A 15787-nucleotide genomic window follows, 5' to 3' on the forward strand; every position below is an offset into this window, starting at 1 on the left:
ATTCAGACCCTTTACTCAGTACTTTGTTGAAGCACCCTTGGCAGCGATTACAGCCTCGAGTCTTCTTGGGTTTGACGCTACAAGCTTGGCACATCTGTATTTGGGGGGTATCTCCCATTCTTCTCTGCAGATCCTCTCAAGCTCTGTCATGTTGGATGGGGAGCGTCGCTGCACAGCTATTTTAAGGTCTCCAGAGATGTTAGATCAGGTTCCAGTCTGGGCTCTGGCTGGGCCACTCAAGGACATTCAGAGACTTGTCCCGAAGCCACTCCTGCGTTGTCTTGGCTGTGTGCTCGTTGTCCTGTTGGAAAGTGAATCTTCGCCCCAGTCTGAGGTCCTGAGTGCTCTGAAGCAGGTTTTCATTAAGGATCTCTCTGTACTTTGCTCCGTTCATCTTTACCTCAATCCTGACAAGTCTCCCAGTCCCCGGCGCTGAAAAATATCCCCACAGCATGATGCTGCCATCTCCATGCTTGGTGCCAGATTTCCTCCAAACGTGACGTTTGGCATTCAGGCCAAATAGTTCAATCTTGGTTTCATCAGACCAGAAAATCTTGTTTCTCATGGTCTGAGAGTCTTTAGGTGCCTTTTGGCAAACTCAAACTGATTGCTCTAGGAAGAGTCTTGGTGGTTCCAAACTTCTTCCATTTAAGAATGATGGAGGCCACTGTGCTCTTGGGGACCTTCAATATTGCAGACATGTTTTGGTACCCTTCCCCAGATCTGTGCCTCAACACAATCCTGTCTCGGAGCTCTACTGACAATTCCTTTGACATCATGGCTTGGTTTTTGCTCTGACATACACTGTCAACTGTGGGACCTTATATAGACAGGTGTGTGCATTTCCAAATCATGTCCAATCAATTGAATTTACCACAGGTGGACTCTAATCAAGTTGTAGAAACATCTCAAGGATGATCAATGGAAACAGGATCCACCTGAGCTCAATCTCGATATTCATAGCAAAATAAATATGTAAATAAGTTATTTCAGTTTTTTATTTTAAATAAATTAGCAAAATGTCTAAAAATCTGTTTCACTTTGTCGTTATGAGGTGTTGTGTGTAGATTGATGAGGGGAAAAAAAACTAACTGACTATCATGTTTCATTTAAGCATTCCTGTGTTTAAGATGAGAACACGTCTTATTATCAAATCTACATGCCTAATGTTTAAGTTTTAAAGCACTGCATCAAATATATAAGTAAGGCTTACATTATTTTCATATGATTATTTATGCTATCCCCATGTCTAGCCTAGCAATGGACTAAATTAGCCCGATCTTAAAAAAATGATTTTTAGGATAAAAACCAGACCAACTGTCCCTAGAGAAAACACACACACACACACACACACACACACACACACACACACACACACACACACACACACACACACACACACACACACACACACACACACACACACACACACACACACAGAGCTGGAGGAGCTGGGATGGCCGCGCGCAGGAGAGCTTCTACAAACACGCTAATTAGATCTCGAGCTCAGGCCCCGCGCTCTGAAAGCTGGCCGGCGGCGGGGCGCGCGGAGCTGTGGAAAGTTAATTGAATTAAATCCCCTCTAAACTAATTAGGCTGCAATCTGCCACGCGAGCTGTCCCTGAGCAAGGTTCGAATTAGGGAGAATGGATTTGTTCCTTTCTTTAGGAAAAGGGGGATGGCTGTGTTTTAGGGTATTTTATTCCCTTTTATGATAATTCTCCCGTTGGGACAGGCGGGCGTGCGTAACTGTACGGGGTTTGGCAGCTTGCATCTGGAGATGCTCCAGTCCGCGTCTCGAGCCCACCCGCGCGCCCTGCTCACCGTCACCATGTCAGGAAGCAGACTGTACCCCCGAGCGTCTCTATCTGGCCTATACCCGATGAGGAGAGGGGAGTACCTCTGTTGCCAATATGATGAGGATGAGCTAAGCGCGGAGTAATGGCGAATCGATCCGTGCCTGTCTTCTGAGAGACCTCGGGGGAAAGAGAAAAGAGAGAGAGGAGAGGAGAGGAGAGGAGAGGGGAGGAGAGGGGAGACGGGCAGGGGAGGATAACACGGATGAAAATGCCCAGTTAAGAGCGCGGACAGATATGATAATGGCCCACGAGGCTATCAGAGCTCTGAGTGATGCGCGCGAGCCGCGCTGAGTGCTCACGAGCGAGTCATCATCACCCACCTCCTTGTGATGTTGCCACGCCAGGCCCCAACGATAGAAGCATAACATGAAGATACAAGGAATTATAGGTATACACTTTTAGAAAAAATGATATCTAGAACCGAAATAGGTTCTTCGGCTGTCCCCATATGATAACCCTTTGGTTTCACAGAGGGTTCTACGTAGAACCCATAAGGGTTCTAGCTGCAACCAAAAAGGGTTCTGCCTTGAACCAAAAACGGTTCTCCCAGGGCAGGTATTCCCAAACGGGGGTAAGCCAAATAAAAATGTGATTCACATTTTTAAATATATTTTTATTAAATAGTCCATTTATATTTTCCAACGGGGCTATACATTTGGGTGAAGTTTTTTTCTCGACTGAGTAGCGTCGTTTCACTGACAAAAATACAATTTAACCATCTACTGTTCAGCTAAATCAAATCAAATCAAATGTATTTATATAGCCCTTCTTACATCAGCTGATATCTCAAAGTGCTGTACAGAAACCCAGCCTAAAACCACAAACAGCAAGCAATGCAGGTGTAGAAGCACGGTGGCTAGGAAAAACTCCCTAGAAAGGCCAGAACCTAGGAAGAAACCTAGAGAGGAACCAGGCTATGAGGGGTGGCCAGTCTTCTTCTGACTGTGCCGGGCGGAGATTATAACAGAACATGGTCAAGATGTTAAAATGTTCATAAATGACCAGCATTGTCAAATAATAATAATCATAGTAGTTGTCGAGGGTGCAACAAGTCAGTAACACAAGAGTAAGTGTCAGTTGGCTTTTTCATAGCCGATCTTTGAGAGTATCTCTACCGCTCCTGCTGTCTCTGGAGAGTTGAAAACAGCAGGTCTGGGACAGGTAGCACGTCCGGTGAATAGGTCAGGGTTCCAGCAGGTCTGGGACAACAGGTCTGGGACAGGTAGCACGTCCGGTGAACAGGTCAGGGTTCCATAGCTGCAGGCAGAACAGTTGGAACTGGAGCAGCAGCACGGCCAGGTGAACTGGGGACAGCAAGGAGTCATCAAACCAGGTAGTCCTGAGGCATGGTCCTAGGGCTCAGGTCCTCAGAGAGAAAGAAAGAAAGATAAAGAATAACACAAATAACAGAAATAACAACACAATGTCAAATACAGGTAAATAATTAACATCCAATCACATTAACCGTTTCTCTCGCGGGAATTCCACTAACGGTCCGTATGTAGCCAAACGTAGCTGCTGCTCATGTTGGTATCTGTACTGATGGCGCAAAAGCCGTGACAGGGAGACATAGTGGAGTGGTAATGTGCGTGCAAGCAGTTTCTCCTGACGCCACTTGGGTACACTGCAGCATCCACCGAGAGGCTCTTGCTGCCAAGGGAATGCCTGACAGCTTGAAAGACGTTTTGGACACTACAGTGAAAATGGTTAACTTTGTTAAAGCAAGGCCCCTGAACTCTCGTGTATTTTCTGCGCTCTGCAATGATATGAGCAGCGACCATGTAATGCTTTTACAACATACAGAAGTGTGCTGGTTATCAAGGGGCAAATTATTGACAAGTTTTTTTAAATTGAGAGAAGAGCTTAAAGTTTTCTTTACTGACCATCATTTTCACTTGTCTGACCGCTTGCATGATGAGGAGTTTCTCACATGACTGGCCCATCTGGGTGATGTTTTTCCTCGTCTGAATGATCTGAATCTAGGATTACAGGGACTCTCCACTATATTCAATGTGAGGGACAAAATTGAGACTATGATTAAGAAGTTGGAGCTCTTCTCTGTCTGCATTAACAACAACACACAGGTCTTTCCATCATTGTATGATTTTTTTGTGTGCAAATGAACCCAAGCTTATGGATAATGTCAAATGGGGCGGCAAGTAGCCTAGTGGTTAGAACGTTGGGCCAGTAACCGAAAGGTTGATAGGTTGAATCCTCGAGCTGACAAAGTAAAAATCTGGCGTTATGCCCCTGAACAAGGCAGTTAACCCACTGTTCCTAGGCCGACATTGTAAAAAAAGGTAAAAAAAAAGTGATATAGCAAAGCACCAGAGTGAGTTGGGTGCGCAATTACTTTCCTGAAACGGATGACACAAACAACTGGATTTGTTAGCCCTTTCATGCCCTGCCTCCAGTCCACTTACCGATATCTGAACAAGAGAGCCTCATCAAAATTGCAACAAGCGGTTCTGTGAAAATTGAATTTAATCAGAAGCCACTGCTAGAAACCATCAAAGTAGACTGCGCCTTGGCAAATCGCTCTGTTAAGACACTGATGCCCTTTGCAACCACGTATCTATGTGAGAGTGGATTCTCGGCCCTCACTAGCATGAAAACTAAATACAGGCACAGACTGTGTGTGTAAAATGATTTAAGACTGAGACTCTCTCCAATACAACCCAACATTGCAGAGTTATGTGCATCCTTTCAAGCACAACCTTCTCATTAACCTGTGGTGAGTTATTCACAATTTTCAATGAACAAATAAGGTTTTATATATGTAATATGTTTTATATGTAAAATGGTTCAATAAAGAGCAACATTGTTATATTATTATTTGTGCCCTGGTCCTATAAGAGCTCTTTGTCACTTCCCACGAGCCGGGTTGTGACAAAAACTCAAACTCATTCTTATGTTTAATAAACATATCGTATAGTGTGTGTGTGGCAGGCTTACAATGACGTCAAAAAACAACGTTTGAGTGTGCGCTGACCCTGGTGCTAGAGGGGGTACGCAGCTGGAGGTTGAGTGTTTGAAGGGGTACGGGACTATAAAACGTTTGGGAAACACTGTCCTAGGGGGACCCCTTGGGAACCCTTTTTTCTTAGAGTGTAATAGAGAGATGAAGCATCAAAGTAGACTCTGCATAATGCAATAATCTGGTTAGCAACAGGTTACCTATAGTCTACCTGTGTGGTTGTGTTTGTGTGTGGTTAACGTTTGTGAGTGTGGTTGTGTGTGAGTGTGGTTGTGTTTGGTTGTGTTTGGAGGAATGTGTATGTATGGAGAACGCAGTGGGCATGCGTGTGTGAAGTAGAGTTGTACTGTGAAGGTGCATCCTCAGTAGCTTAAACATTCAGTCCACTCTACTTCAGTCCATAAGATGTCCTCTCCATCTCTCTCACACACTCTCGATTTCCCACTTTCACGTTCTCCCCGAAGTCCCAATATGTTCCCCTCCATCTCTATCTTCTTTCTCTCCTTCCTGTCCTCCACATCCCCTTCTCTTTAATTCTCTCTCCTCCCTCTCTGTCTCTCTCTGTTAAGCAGTAGCTGCTCTGTCTCAGGGCGTAGGAGGATGGTGGAGGGGAAAGAGGTTGGGTTTCCGTTTCCCTATAATCTAATCATAGAAATGGCAGCAGGCAGAAATAGCCTGATGGACAGACTAAGAGACTCTCTTCATCATCATCCTCCTCTTCTTCCTCAGGACAGTCAAACACACGCACGCACACACACACACAAACAACTCTTTGAAAGTGATTGTGTGCATATTTGAGAGTGTACCTAGTATGTACATACAGATGTAGGATCTTAATTTGACCAGTATTGTCATAGCAAAATACTACACATATACATATATATATATATATATATATATATATATATATATATATATATATATATATATATATATATATATATATATATATATACACACCGTAGATCAGTGCCTTCAGAACGTATTCTTAACCCTTGACTTATTCCACGTTGTTGTTACAGCCTAAATTCAAAATGGATAACATACATTTTCTCTCTCACCCATCTAAGCAACTCCAGTGTATATTTGGCCTTGTGTTTCAGGTTATCGTCCTGCTGAAAAGTGAATTTGTCTCCCAGTGTCTGTTTGAAAGCAGACTAAACCCGGCTTTCATCTAGGAATTTACCTGTGCTTAGCTCTATTCCGTTTCTTTTTATCCTAAAAAACTCCCTAGTCCTTGCCGATGACAAGCATACCCATAACATGATGCAGACACCACCATGCTTGAAAATATGAAGAATGGTACTCAGTTAATATGTTGTGTCATGTTAAACACTTTTATATTATTATTGCACACAGAGTGAGTTCATGCAATTTACAGTGAATTGGAAAAGTATTCAGACCCCTTCACTTTTTCCACATTGTCACGTTACAACCTTATTCTAAAATGGATTAAATAAAAAAATGTCCTCATCAATCTACACACAATACATAAATACCTTGTTTACATAAGTATTCAGACCCTTTGTAATGAGACTCGAAATTGAGCTCAGGTGGATCCTGTTTCCATTGATCATCCTTGAGATGTTTCTACAACTTGATTGGAGTCCACCTGTGGTAAATTCATTTGATTGGACATGATTTGGAAAGGCACACACCTGTCTATATAAGGTTACATAGTTGACAGTGCATGTCAGAGCAAAAACCAAGCCATGAGGTCAAAGGAATTGTCTGTAGAGACAGGATTGTGTTGAGGCACAGATCTGGAGAAGGGTACCAAAACATTTCTGTAGCTTTGAAGGTCCCCAAGAACACAGTGGCCTCCATCGTTCTTAAATGAAATAATTTTGGAACCACCAAGACTCTTCCTAGAGCTGGCCCCCCGGCCAAACTGAGCAATCGGGGGAGAAGGGCCTTGGTCAGGGAGGTGACCAAGGACCAGATGGTCACTATGACAGAGCTCCAGAGTTCCTCTGTGGAAATGGGAGAACCTTCTAGAAGGACAACCATCTCTGCAGCACTCCACCAATCAGCCTTTATGGTAGAGTGGCCAGACGGGAGCCACGCCTTAGTAAAAGGCACATGACAGCCCGCTTGGAGTTTGCCAAAAGGCACCTTAAGGTCTCTCAGACCATGAGAAACAAGATTCTCTGGTCTGATGAAACCAAAATTGAACTCTTTGGCCTGAATGCCAAGTGTTAAATTTGTAAGTCGCTCTGGATAAGAGCGTCTGCTAAATGACGTAAATGCAAATGTAAAAATGTGTGTCATTCAGAGGGTGAATGGGCAAGACAAAAGATTTAAGTGCCTTTGAATGGGGTATGGTAGTAGGTGCCAGGCATACCGGTTTGAGTCAAGAACTGCAACGCTGCTTGGGTTTTTCACGCTCAACAGTTTCCCGTGTGTATCAAGAATGGTCCACCACCCAAAGGACATCCAGCCAACTTGACACAACTGTGGGAAGCATTGGAGTCAACATGGGCCAGCATCCTTGTGGAATGCTTTCGACACTTTGTCTTTGTGTAACTGGGAGTGGCGGGCAGCAAGGCACTGTCTGCTGTGTGAGTGAGTGTGTGTATCTGGGGGGTCCAGCAGGTCCAGTCCTGCTGAGCGGGTCTGTTTCTCCATGCTAATTCCCTCCCTGCAGGGGAGAAGAGGTTCTGCATCTCTATAGAACCCCGGTAGAGAGGGACACAGAGGAATGACCCTCCCACATTCCCTCCTTACCTTCTGCAAAACCAGCCCCACCATCACACACACAAAATGCTCTCTTGTTCTCTCTCTCTCTCACACACACATACACACACTGCTCACAGTACGCAAACATTCCCAATCAAATCCTCAATCATGTTATGTCCCCAGAACGACAACTGTTATTGCTCTAGAATTCCCACCCAGACTCTGTGACACAACACACACAGACAGGATGGAGTGACAGCAGAACACAACACACACAGACAGGATGGAGTGACAGCAGAACACAACACACACAGACAGGATGGAGTGACAGCAGAACACAAAAACAGACAGGATGGAGTGACAGCAAAACACAACACACAGACAGGATGGAGTGACAGAACACAACACACAGACAGGATGGAGTGATAGAACACAACACACAGACAGGATGGAGTGACAGCAGAACACAACACACAGACAGGATGGAGTGACAGCAGAACACAACACACAGACAGGATGGAGTGACAGCAGAACACAACACACACAGACAGGATGGAGTGACAGCAGAACACAACACACAGACAGGATGGAGTGACAGCATAACACAACACACAGACAGGATGGAGTGACAGAACACAACACACAGACAGGATGGAGTGATAGAACACAACACACAGACAGGATGGAGTGACAGCAGAACACAACACACAGACAGGATGGAGTGACAGCAGAACACAACACACAGACAGGATGGAGTGACAGCAGAACACAACACACACAGACAGGATGGAGTGACAGCAGAACACAACACACAGACAGGATGGAGTGACAGCATAACACAACACACAGGATGGAGTGACAGCAGAACACAACACACAGACAGGATGGAGTGACAGCAGAACACAACACACAGACAGGATGGAGTGACAGCAGAACACAACACACACAGACAGGATGGAGTGACAGCAGAACACAACACACAGACAGGATGAGTGACAGCATAACACAACACACAGGATGGAGTGACAGCAGAACACAACACACACAGACAGGATGGAGTGACAGCAGAACACAACACACAGACAGGATGGAGTGACAGCAGAACACAACACACAGACAGGATGGAGTGACAGCATAACACAACACACAGACAGGATGTAGTGACAGCAGAACACAACACACACAGACAGGATGTAGTGACAGCAGAACACAACACACAGACAGGATGGAGTGACAGCAGAACACAACACACAGAGACAGGATGTAGTGACAGCAGAACACAACACACAGACAGGATGGAGTGACAGCAGAACACAACACACAGACAGGATGGAGTGACAGCAGAACACAACACACACAGACAGGATGGAGTGACAGCAGAACACAACACACACAGACAGGATTGAGTGACAGCAGAACACAACACACAGACAGGATGGAGTGACAGCAGAACACAACACACACAGACAGGATGGAGTGACAGCAGAACACAACACACAGACAGGATGGAGTGACAGCAGAACACAACACACAGACAGGATGGAGTGACAGCAGAACACAACACACACAGACAGGATGGAGTGACAGCAAAACACAACACACAGACAGGATGGAGTGACAGAACACAACACACACAGACAGGATGGAGTGACAGAACACAACACACACAGACAGGATGGAGTGACAGCAGAACACAACACACAGACAGGATGGAGTGACAGAACACAACACACAGACAGGATGTAGTGACAGCAGAACACAACACACAGACAGGATGGAGTGACAGCAGAACACAACACACAGACAGGATGGAGTGACAGCAGAACACAACACACAGACAGGATGGAGTGACAGCAGAACACAACACACACAGACAGGATGGAGTGACAGCAGAACACAACACACAGACAGGATGGAGTGACAGCATAACACAACACACAGACAGGATGGAGTGAAAGCATAACACAACACACACAGACAGGATGGAGTGACAGCAGAACACAACACACACAGACAGGATGGAGTGACAGCAGAACACAACACACACAGACAGGATGGAGTGACAGCAGAACACAACACACACAGACAGGATGGAGTGACAGCAGAACACAACACACACAGACAGGATGGAGTGACAGCAGAACACAACACACAGAGACAGGATGGAGTGACAGAACACAACACACAGACAGGATGGAGTGACAGCAGAACACAACACACACAGACAGGATGGAGTGACAGAACACAAAAACAGACAGGATGGAGTGACAGCGGAACACAACACACACAGACAGGATGGAGTGACAGCAGAACACAACACACACAGACAGGATGTAGTGACAGCAGAACACAACACACAGACAGGATGGAGTGACAGCAGAACACAACACACAGACAGGATGGAGTGACAGCAGAAGACAACACACACAGACAGGATGGAGTGACAGCAGAACACAACACACACAGACAGGATGAGTGACAGCAGAACACAACACACAGACAGGATGGAGTGACAGCAGAACACAACACACACAGACAGGATGGAGTGACAGCAGAACACAACACACAGACAGGATGGAGTGACACAACACAACACACACAGACAGGACGGAGTGACAGCAGAACACAACACACACAGACAGGATGGAGTGACAGCAGAACACAACACACACAGACAGGATGGAGTGACAGCAGAACACAACACACAGAGACAGGATGGAGTGACAGAACACAACACACAGACAGGATGGAGTGACAGCAGAACACAACACACACAGACAGGATGGAGTGACAGAACACAAAAACAGACAGGATGGAGTGACAGCGGAACACAACACACACAGACAGGATGGAGTGACAGCAGAACACAACACACACAGACAGGATGGAGTGACAGCAGAACACAACACACACAGACAGGATGTAGTGACAGCAGAACACAACACACAGACAGGATGGAGTGACAGCAGAACACAACACACACAGACAGGATGGAGTGACAGCAGAACACAACACACACAGACAGGATGGAGTGACAGCAGAACACAACACACACAGACAGGATGGAGTGACAGCAGAACACAACACACAGACAGGATGGAGTGACAGCAGAACACAACACACACAGACAGGATGGAGTGACAGCAGAACACAACACACAGACAGGATGGAGTGACAGCAGAACACAACACACAGACAGGATGGAGTGACAGCAGAACACAACACACACAGACAGGATGGAGTGACAGCAAAACACAACACACAGACAGGATGGAGTGACAGAACACAACACACACAGACAGGATGGAGTGACAGCAGAACACAACACACAGACAGGATGGAGTGACAGCAGAACACAACACACAGACAGGATGGAGTGACAGAACACAACACACAGACAGGATGTAGTGACAGCAGAACACAACACACAGACAGGATGGAGTGACAGCAGAACACAACACACACAGACAGGATGGAGTGACAGCAGAACACAACACACACAGACAGGATAGAGTGACAGCAGAACACAACACACAGACAGGATGGAGTGACAGCATAACACAACACACAGACAGGATGGAGTGACAGCATAACACAACACACACAGACAGGATGGAGTGACAGCAGAACACAACACACAGACAGGATGAAGTGACAGAACACAACACACACAGACAGGATGGAGTGACAGCAGAACACAACACACACAGACAGGATGGAGTGACAGCAGAACACAACACACACAGACAGGATGGAGTGACAGCAGAACACAACACACAGAGACAGGATGGAGTGACAGAACACAACACACAGACAGGATGGAGTGACAGCAGAACACAACACACACAGACAGGATGGAGTGACAGCAGAACACAACACACAGACAGGATGGAGTGACAGCATAACACAACACACAGACAGGATGGAGTGACAGCATAACACAACACACAGACAGGATGTAGTGACAGCAGAACACAACACACACAGACAGGATGGAGTGACAGCAGAACACAACACACAGACAGGATGGAGTGACAGCAGAACACAACACACAGAGACAGGATGTAGTGACAGCAGAACACAACACACAGACAGGATAGAGTGACAGCAGAACACAACACACAGACAGGATGGAGTGACAGCAGAACACAACACACAGACAGGATGGAGTGACAGCAGAACACAACACACAGACAGGATGGAGTGACAGCAGAACACAACACACAGACAGGATGGAGTGACAGCAGAACACAACACACAGACAGGATGTAGTGACAGCAGAACACAACACACAGAGACAGGATGTAGTGACAGCAGAACACAACACACAGACAGGATGGAGTGACAGCAGAACACAACACACAGACAGGATGGAGTGACAGCAGAACACAACACACACAGACAGGATGGAGTGACAGCAAAACACAACACACAGACAGGATGGAGTGACAGAACACAACACACACAGACAGGATGGAGTGACAGCAGAACACAATACACAGACAGGATGGAGTGACAGAACACAACACACAGACAGGATGGAGTGACAGAACACAACACACAGACAGGATGTAGTGACAGCAAAACACAACACACAGACAGGATGGAGTGACAGCAGAACACAACACACAGACAGGATGGAGTGACAGCAGAACACAACACACAGACAGGATGGAGTGACAGCAGAACACAACACACACAGACAGGATGGAGTGACAGCAGAACACAACACACAGACAGGATGGAGTGACACCATAACACAACACACACAGACAGGATGGAGTGACAGCAGAACACAACACACAGACAGGATGGAGTGACAGAACACAACACACACAGACAGGATGGAGTGACAGCAGAACACAACACACACAGACAGGATGGAGTGACAGCAGAACACAACACACACAGACAGGATGGAGTGACAGCAGAACACAACACACAGACAGGATGGAGTGACAGCAGAACACAACACACACAGACAGGATGGAGTGACAGAACACAACACACAGACAGGATGGAGTGACAGCGGAACACAAAAACAGACAGGATGGAGTGACAGCAGAACACAACACACACAGACAGGATGGAGTGACAGCAGAACACAACACACAGACAGGATGGAGTGACAGCAGAACACAACACACAGACAGGATGGAGTGACAGCATAACACAACACACAGACAGGATGTAGTGACAGCAGAACACAACACACAGACAGGATGTAGTGACAGCAGAACACAACACACACAGACAGGATGGAGTGACAGCAGAACACAACACACAGACAGGATGTAGTGACAGCAGAACACAACACACAGACAGGATGGAGTGACAGCATAACACAACACACACAGACAGGTCCGAACAAAACAGAGACAGGAATCTCCATTGATCACAGCAGCTTTATTTACAACATGATGGGTGTTCGTATACAAGAATGAAAAACGTCTCTTCTTTAGCTCGGCTCCTTGTAAACATGAAGGATACATTAAAATATATAAATAATCTTTATATCTCTACATTTCCAGATGGATTCCCACCAAACACCACTAAATATATTCATGACAAAGGAGGCGATACTTAACATTTAACATGCAACTACTGAAACATTTAAACATGCAGTTTATTGATATCCATAATTGATCATCCATAAACGTTAGTTAATGTGTCCTTTCTACGAACACATTTTACATGACTCAGATGACTTGGTCTGCTGGCGGAATGTTCTCACAAGACTCTGAGACAACACTAACTTCTAGCTTTGGCTTGACAACACTATAGACAACACTAACTTCTAGCTTTGGCTTGACAACACTATAGACAACACTAACTTCTAGCTTTGGCTTAATGTTTCGATTTCTTTAAATCAATCAAATACTTCTATAATTGTCTTCATATACAGAATTATCCATATATATATATATATATATATATATATATATCCATATATATATATATATATATATATATATATATATATATATATATATAGTACCAGTCAAAAGTTTGGACACCACTACTCATTCCAGGGTTTTTCTTTATTTTTTAAAATCATTTTCTACATTGTAGAATAATAGTGAAGACATCAAAGCTATGAAATAACCCATATGGAATGATATAGTAACTAAAAAAGTGTTACAAATTCTTCAAGTAGCCACCCTTTGCCTTGATGACAGCTTTGCACTTTCTTGGCATTCTCTCAACCAGCTTCATGAGGTAGTCACCATGAATGCATTACAATTAACAGGTGTGCCTTGTTAAAAAGTTAATTTGATAGCCCTATTTGGTAAAAGACCAAGTCCATATTATGGCAAAAACAGCCCAAATAAGCAAAGAGAAACAACAGTCCATCATTACTTTAAGACATGAAGGACTGTCAATATGGAACATTTCAAGAACTTTGAAAGTTTCTTCAAGTGCAGTCGCAAAAACCATCAAGCGCTATGATGAAACTGACTCTCATGAGGACCGCCACAGGAAAGGAAGACCCAGAGTTAGCTCTGATACAGAGGTCTGCACCTCAGATTGCAGCCCAAATAAATGCTTCACAGAGTTCAAGTAACAGACACATCTCAACATCAACTATTCAGAGGAGACTGCGTGAATCAGGCCTTCATGGTCGAATTGCTGCAAAGAAACCACTACTAAAGGACACCAATAAGAAGAAGAGACTTGCTTGGGCCAAGAAACACGAGCAATGGACATTAGACCGGTGGAAATGTATCGTTTGGTCTGATGAGTTCAAATTTGAGATTTTTGGTTCCAACCGCCATGTCTTTGTGAGATGCAGAGTAGGTGAACGGATGATCTCTGCATTTGTGGTTCCCACCGTGAAGCATGGAGGAGGAGGTGTGATGGTGTGGGGGTGCTTTGCTGGTGACACTGTCAGTGATTTATTTAGAATTCAAGGCACAATTAACCAGCATGGCTACCACAGCATTCTGCAGCGATATGCCATCACATCTGGTTTGGGCTTAGTGGGACTATCATTTGCTTTTCAACAGGACAATGACTCAACACACCTCCAGGCTGTGTAAGGGCTATTTGACCAAGAAGGAGAGTGATGGAGTGCTGCGTCAGATGACCTGGCCTCCACAATTACCCGACCTCAAACCAATTGAGATGGTTTGGGATGAGTTGGACCGCAGAGTGAAGGAAAAGCAGCCAACAAGTGGCAACTCCTTCAAGACTGTTGGAAAAGCATTCCAGGTGAAGCTGTTTGAGAGAATGCCAAGAGTGTGCAAAGCTGTAATCAAGGCAAACGGTGGCTAATTTGAAGAATCTCAAATCTCAAATATATTTTGATTTGTTTAACACTTTTTTGGTTACTACTGATTCCATATGTGTTATTTCATAGTTTTGATGTCTTCACTACTTTCTCCAATGTAGAAAATAATAAAAATAAAAACTCTTGAATCAGTAGGTGTTCAAACTTTTGACTGGTACTGTATATATATATATATATATATATATATATTTTTGTTCTATAAAGGAACTATTGCCCTTTCCTCCAGCTTCCTCATCAATGGCTGCTCTCCAATGATGATATGGACAGACGTGGTTAATATCTCTCCTAACCGATGCTAGAGAAATAGTATAATATATCCAAACCCCTCAGGCTACACTGACCAGGACATGGGCTGTAGTCACTGAAGCTGCCTCAGGGAACTGATAGGGACTTGACTCATCAGTGTGTGTGTGTGTGTACTGTGGATACAGTATGAAGGGTAGAAGACAGCCAGTGTGAGACAGGGAGAGAGACCATGATGTGTTTCTTCTGAGACGTGTTTTATTTTACATTATTAACTGGGTGGTTCCAGTCCTGAAAGCTAATTGTCTGACAGCCATGGTATATCAGACCGTATACCATGGATATGACAAAACATTATTTTTACTACTCTAATTACGTTGGTAACCAGTTTATAATAGCAATAAGGCACCTTCGGGGTTTGTGATATATGACCAATATACCACGGCTAAGAGCTGTATCCAGGCACTCCACGTTGCGTCGTGCCTAAGAACAGCCCTTAGCCGTGATATATTGTCCATATACCACAGCTCCTCGGGCCTAATTGCTAAATTAGCTCCATGAAAACCAACTGATGACTATGAGGTGATAGGTTATTATGAGGTGACGTGACAGTAGACTCCAGAGTATATATACAGTAGGTGCTGTACTGTGTGTTAGTGATCGGGGCTGAGAGGAGGGCGTATGTCCAGCGTCCGTGCTGTGCTGTCCTTCCCCACAACCTCCAGACGCAGACTGGGT

At 44.9% G+C, this 15787-nt stretch overlaps 1 protein-coding gene across 1 annotated transcript in view; it reads right to left on the reverse strand.

Moving 5' to 3' along the window:
- Window positions 1-15192: 15192 nt before the first annotated feature.
- The window catches only part of clpb (ClpB family mitochondrial disaggregase), a 69524-nt gene continuing 68929 nt past the window's right edge, over window positions 15193-15787 (reverse strand). The window contains exon 16 of the mRNA XM_029773743.1: window positions 15193-15787. This exon is cut by the window's right edge and continues 152 nt beyond it. Within this exon, the coding sequence (XP_029629603.1) occupies window positions 15703-15787 (85 nt within the window). The 3' untranslated portion in view covers window positions 15193-15702.

The sequence above is a fragment of the Salmo trutta genome, chromosome 13 (assembly GCF_901001165.1).
Source record: "Salmo trutta chromosome 13, fSalTru1.1, whole genome shotgun sequence".
NCBI lineage: Eukaryota > Metazoa > Chordata > Actinopteri > Salmoniformes > Salmonidae > Salmo > Salmo trutta.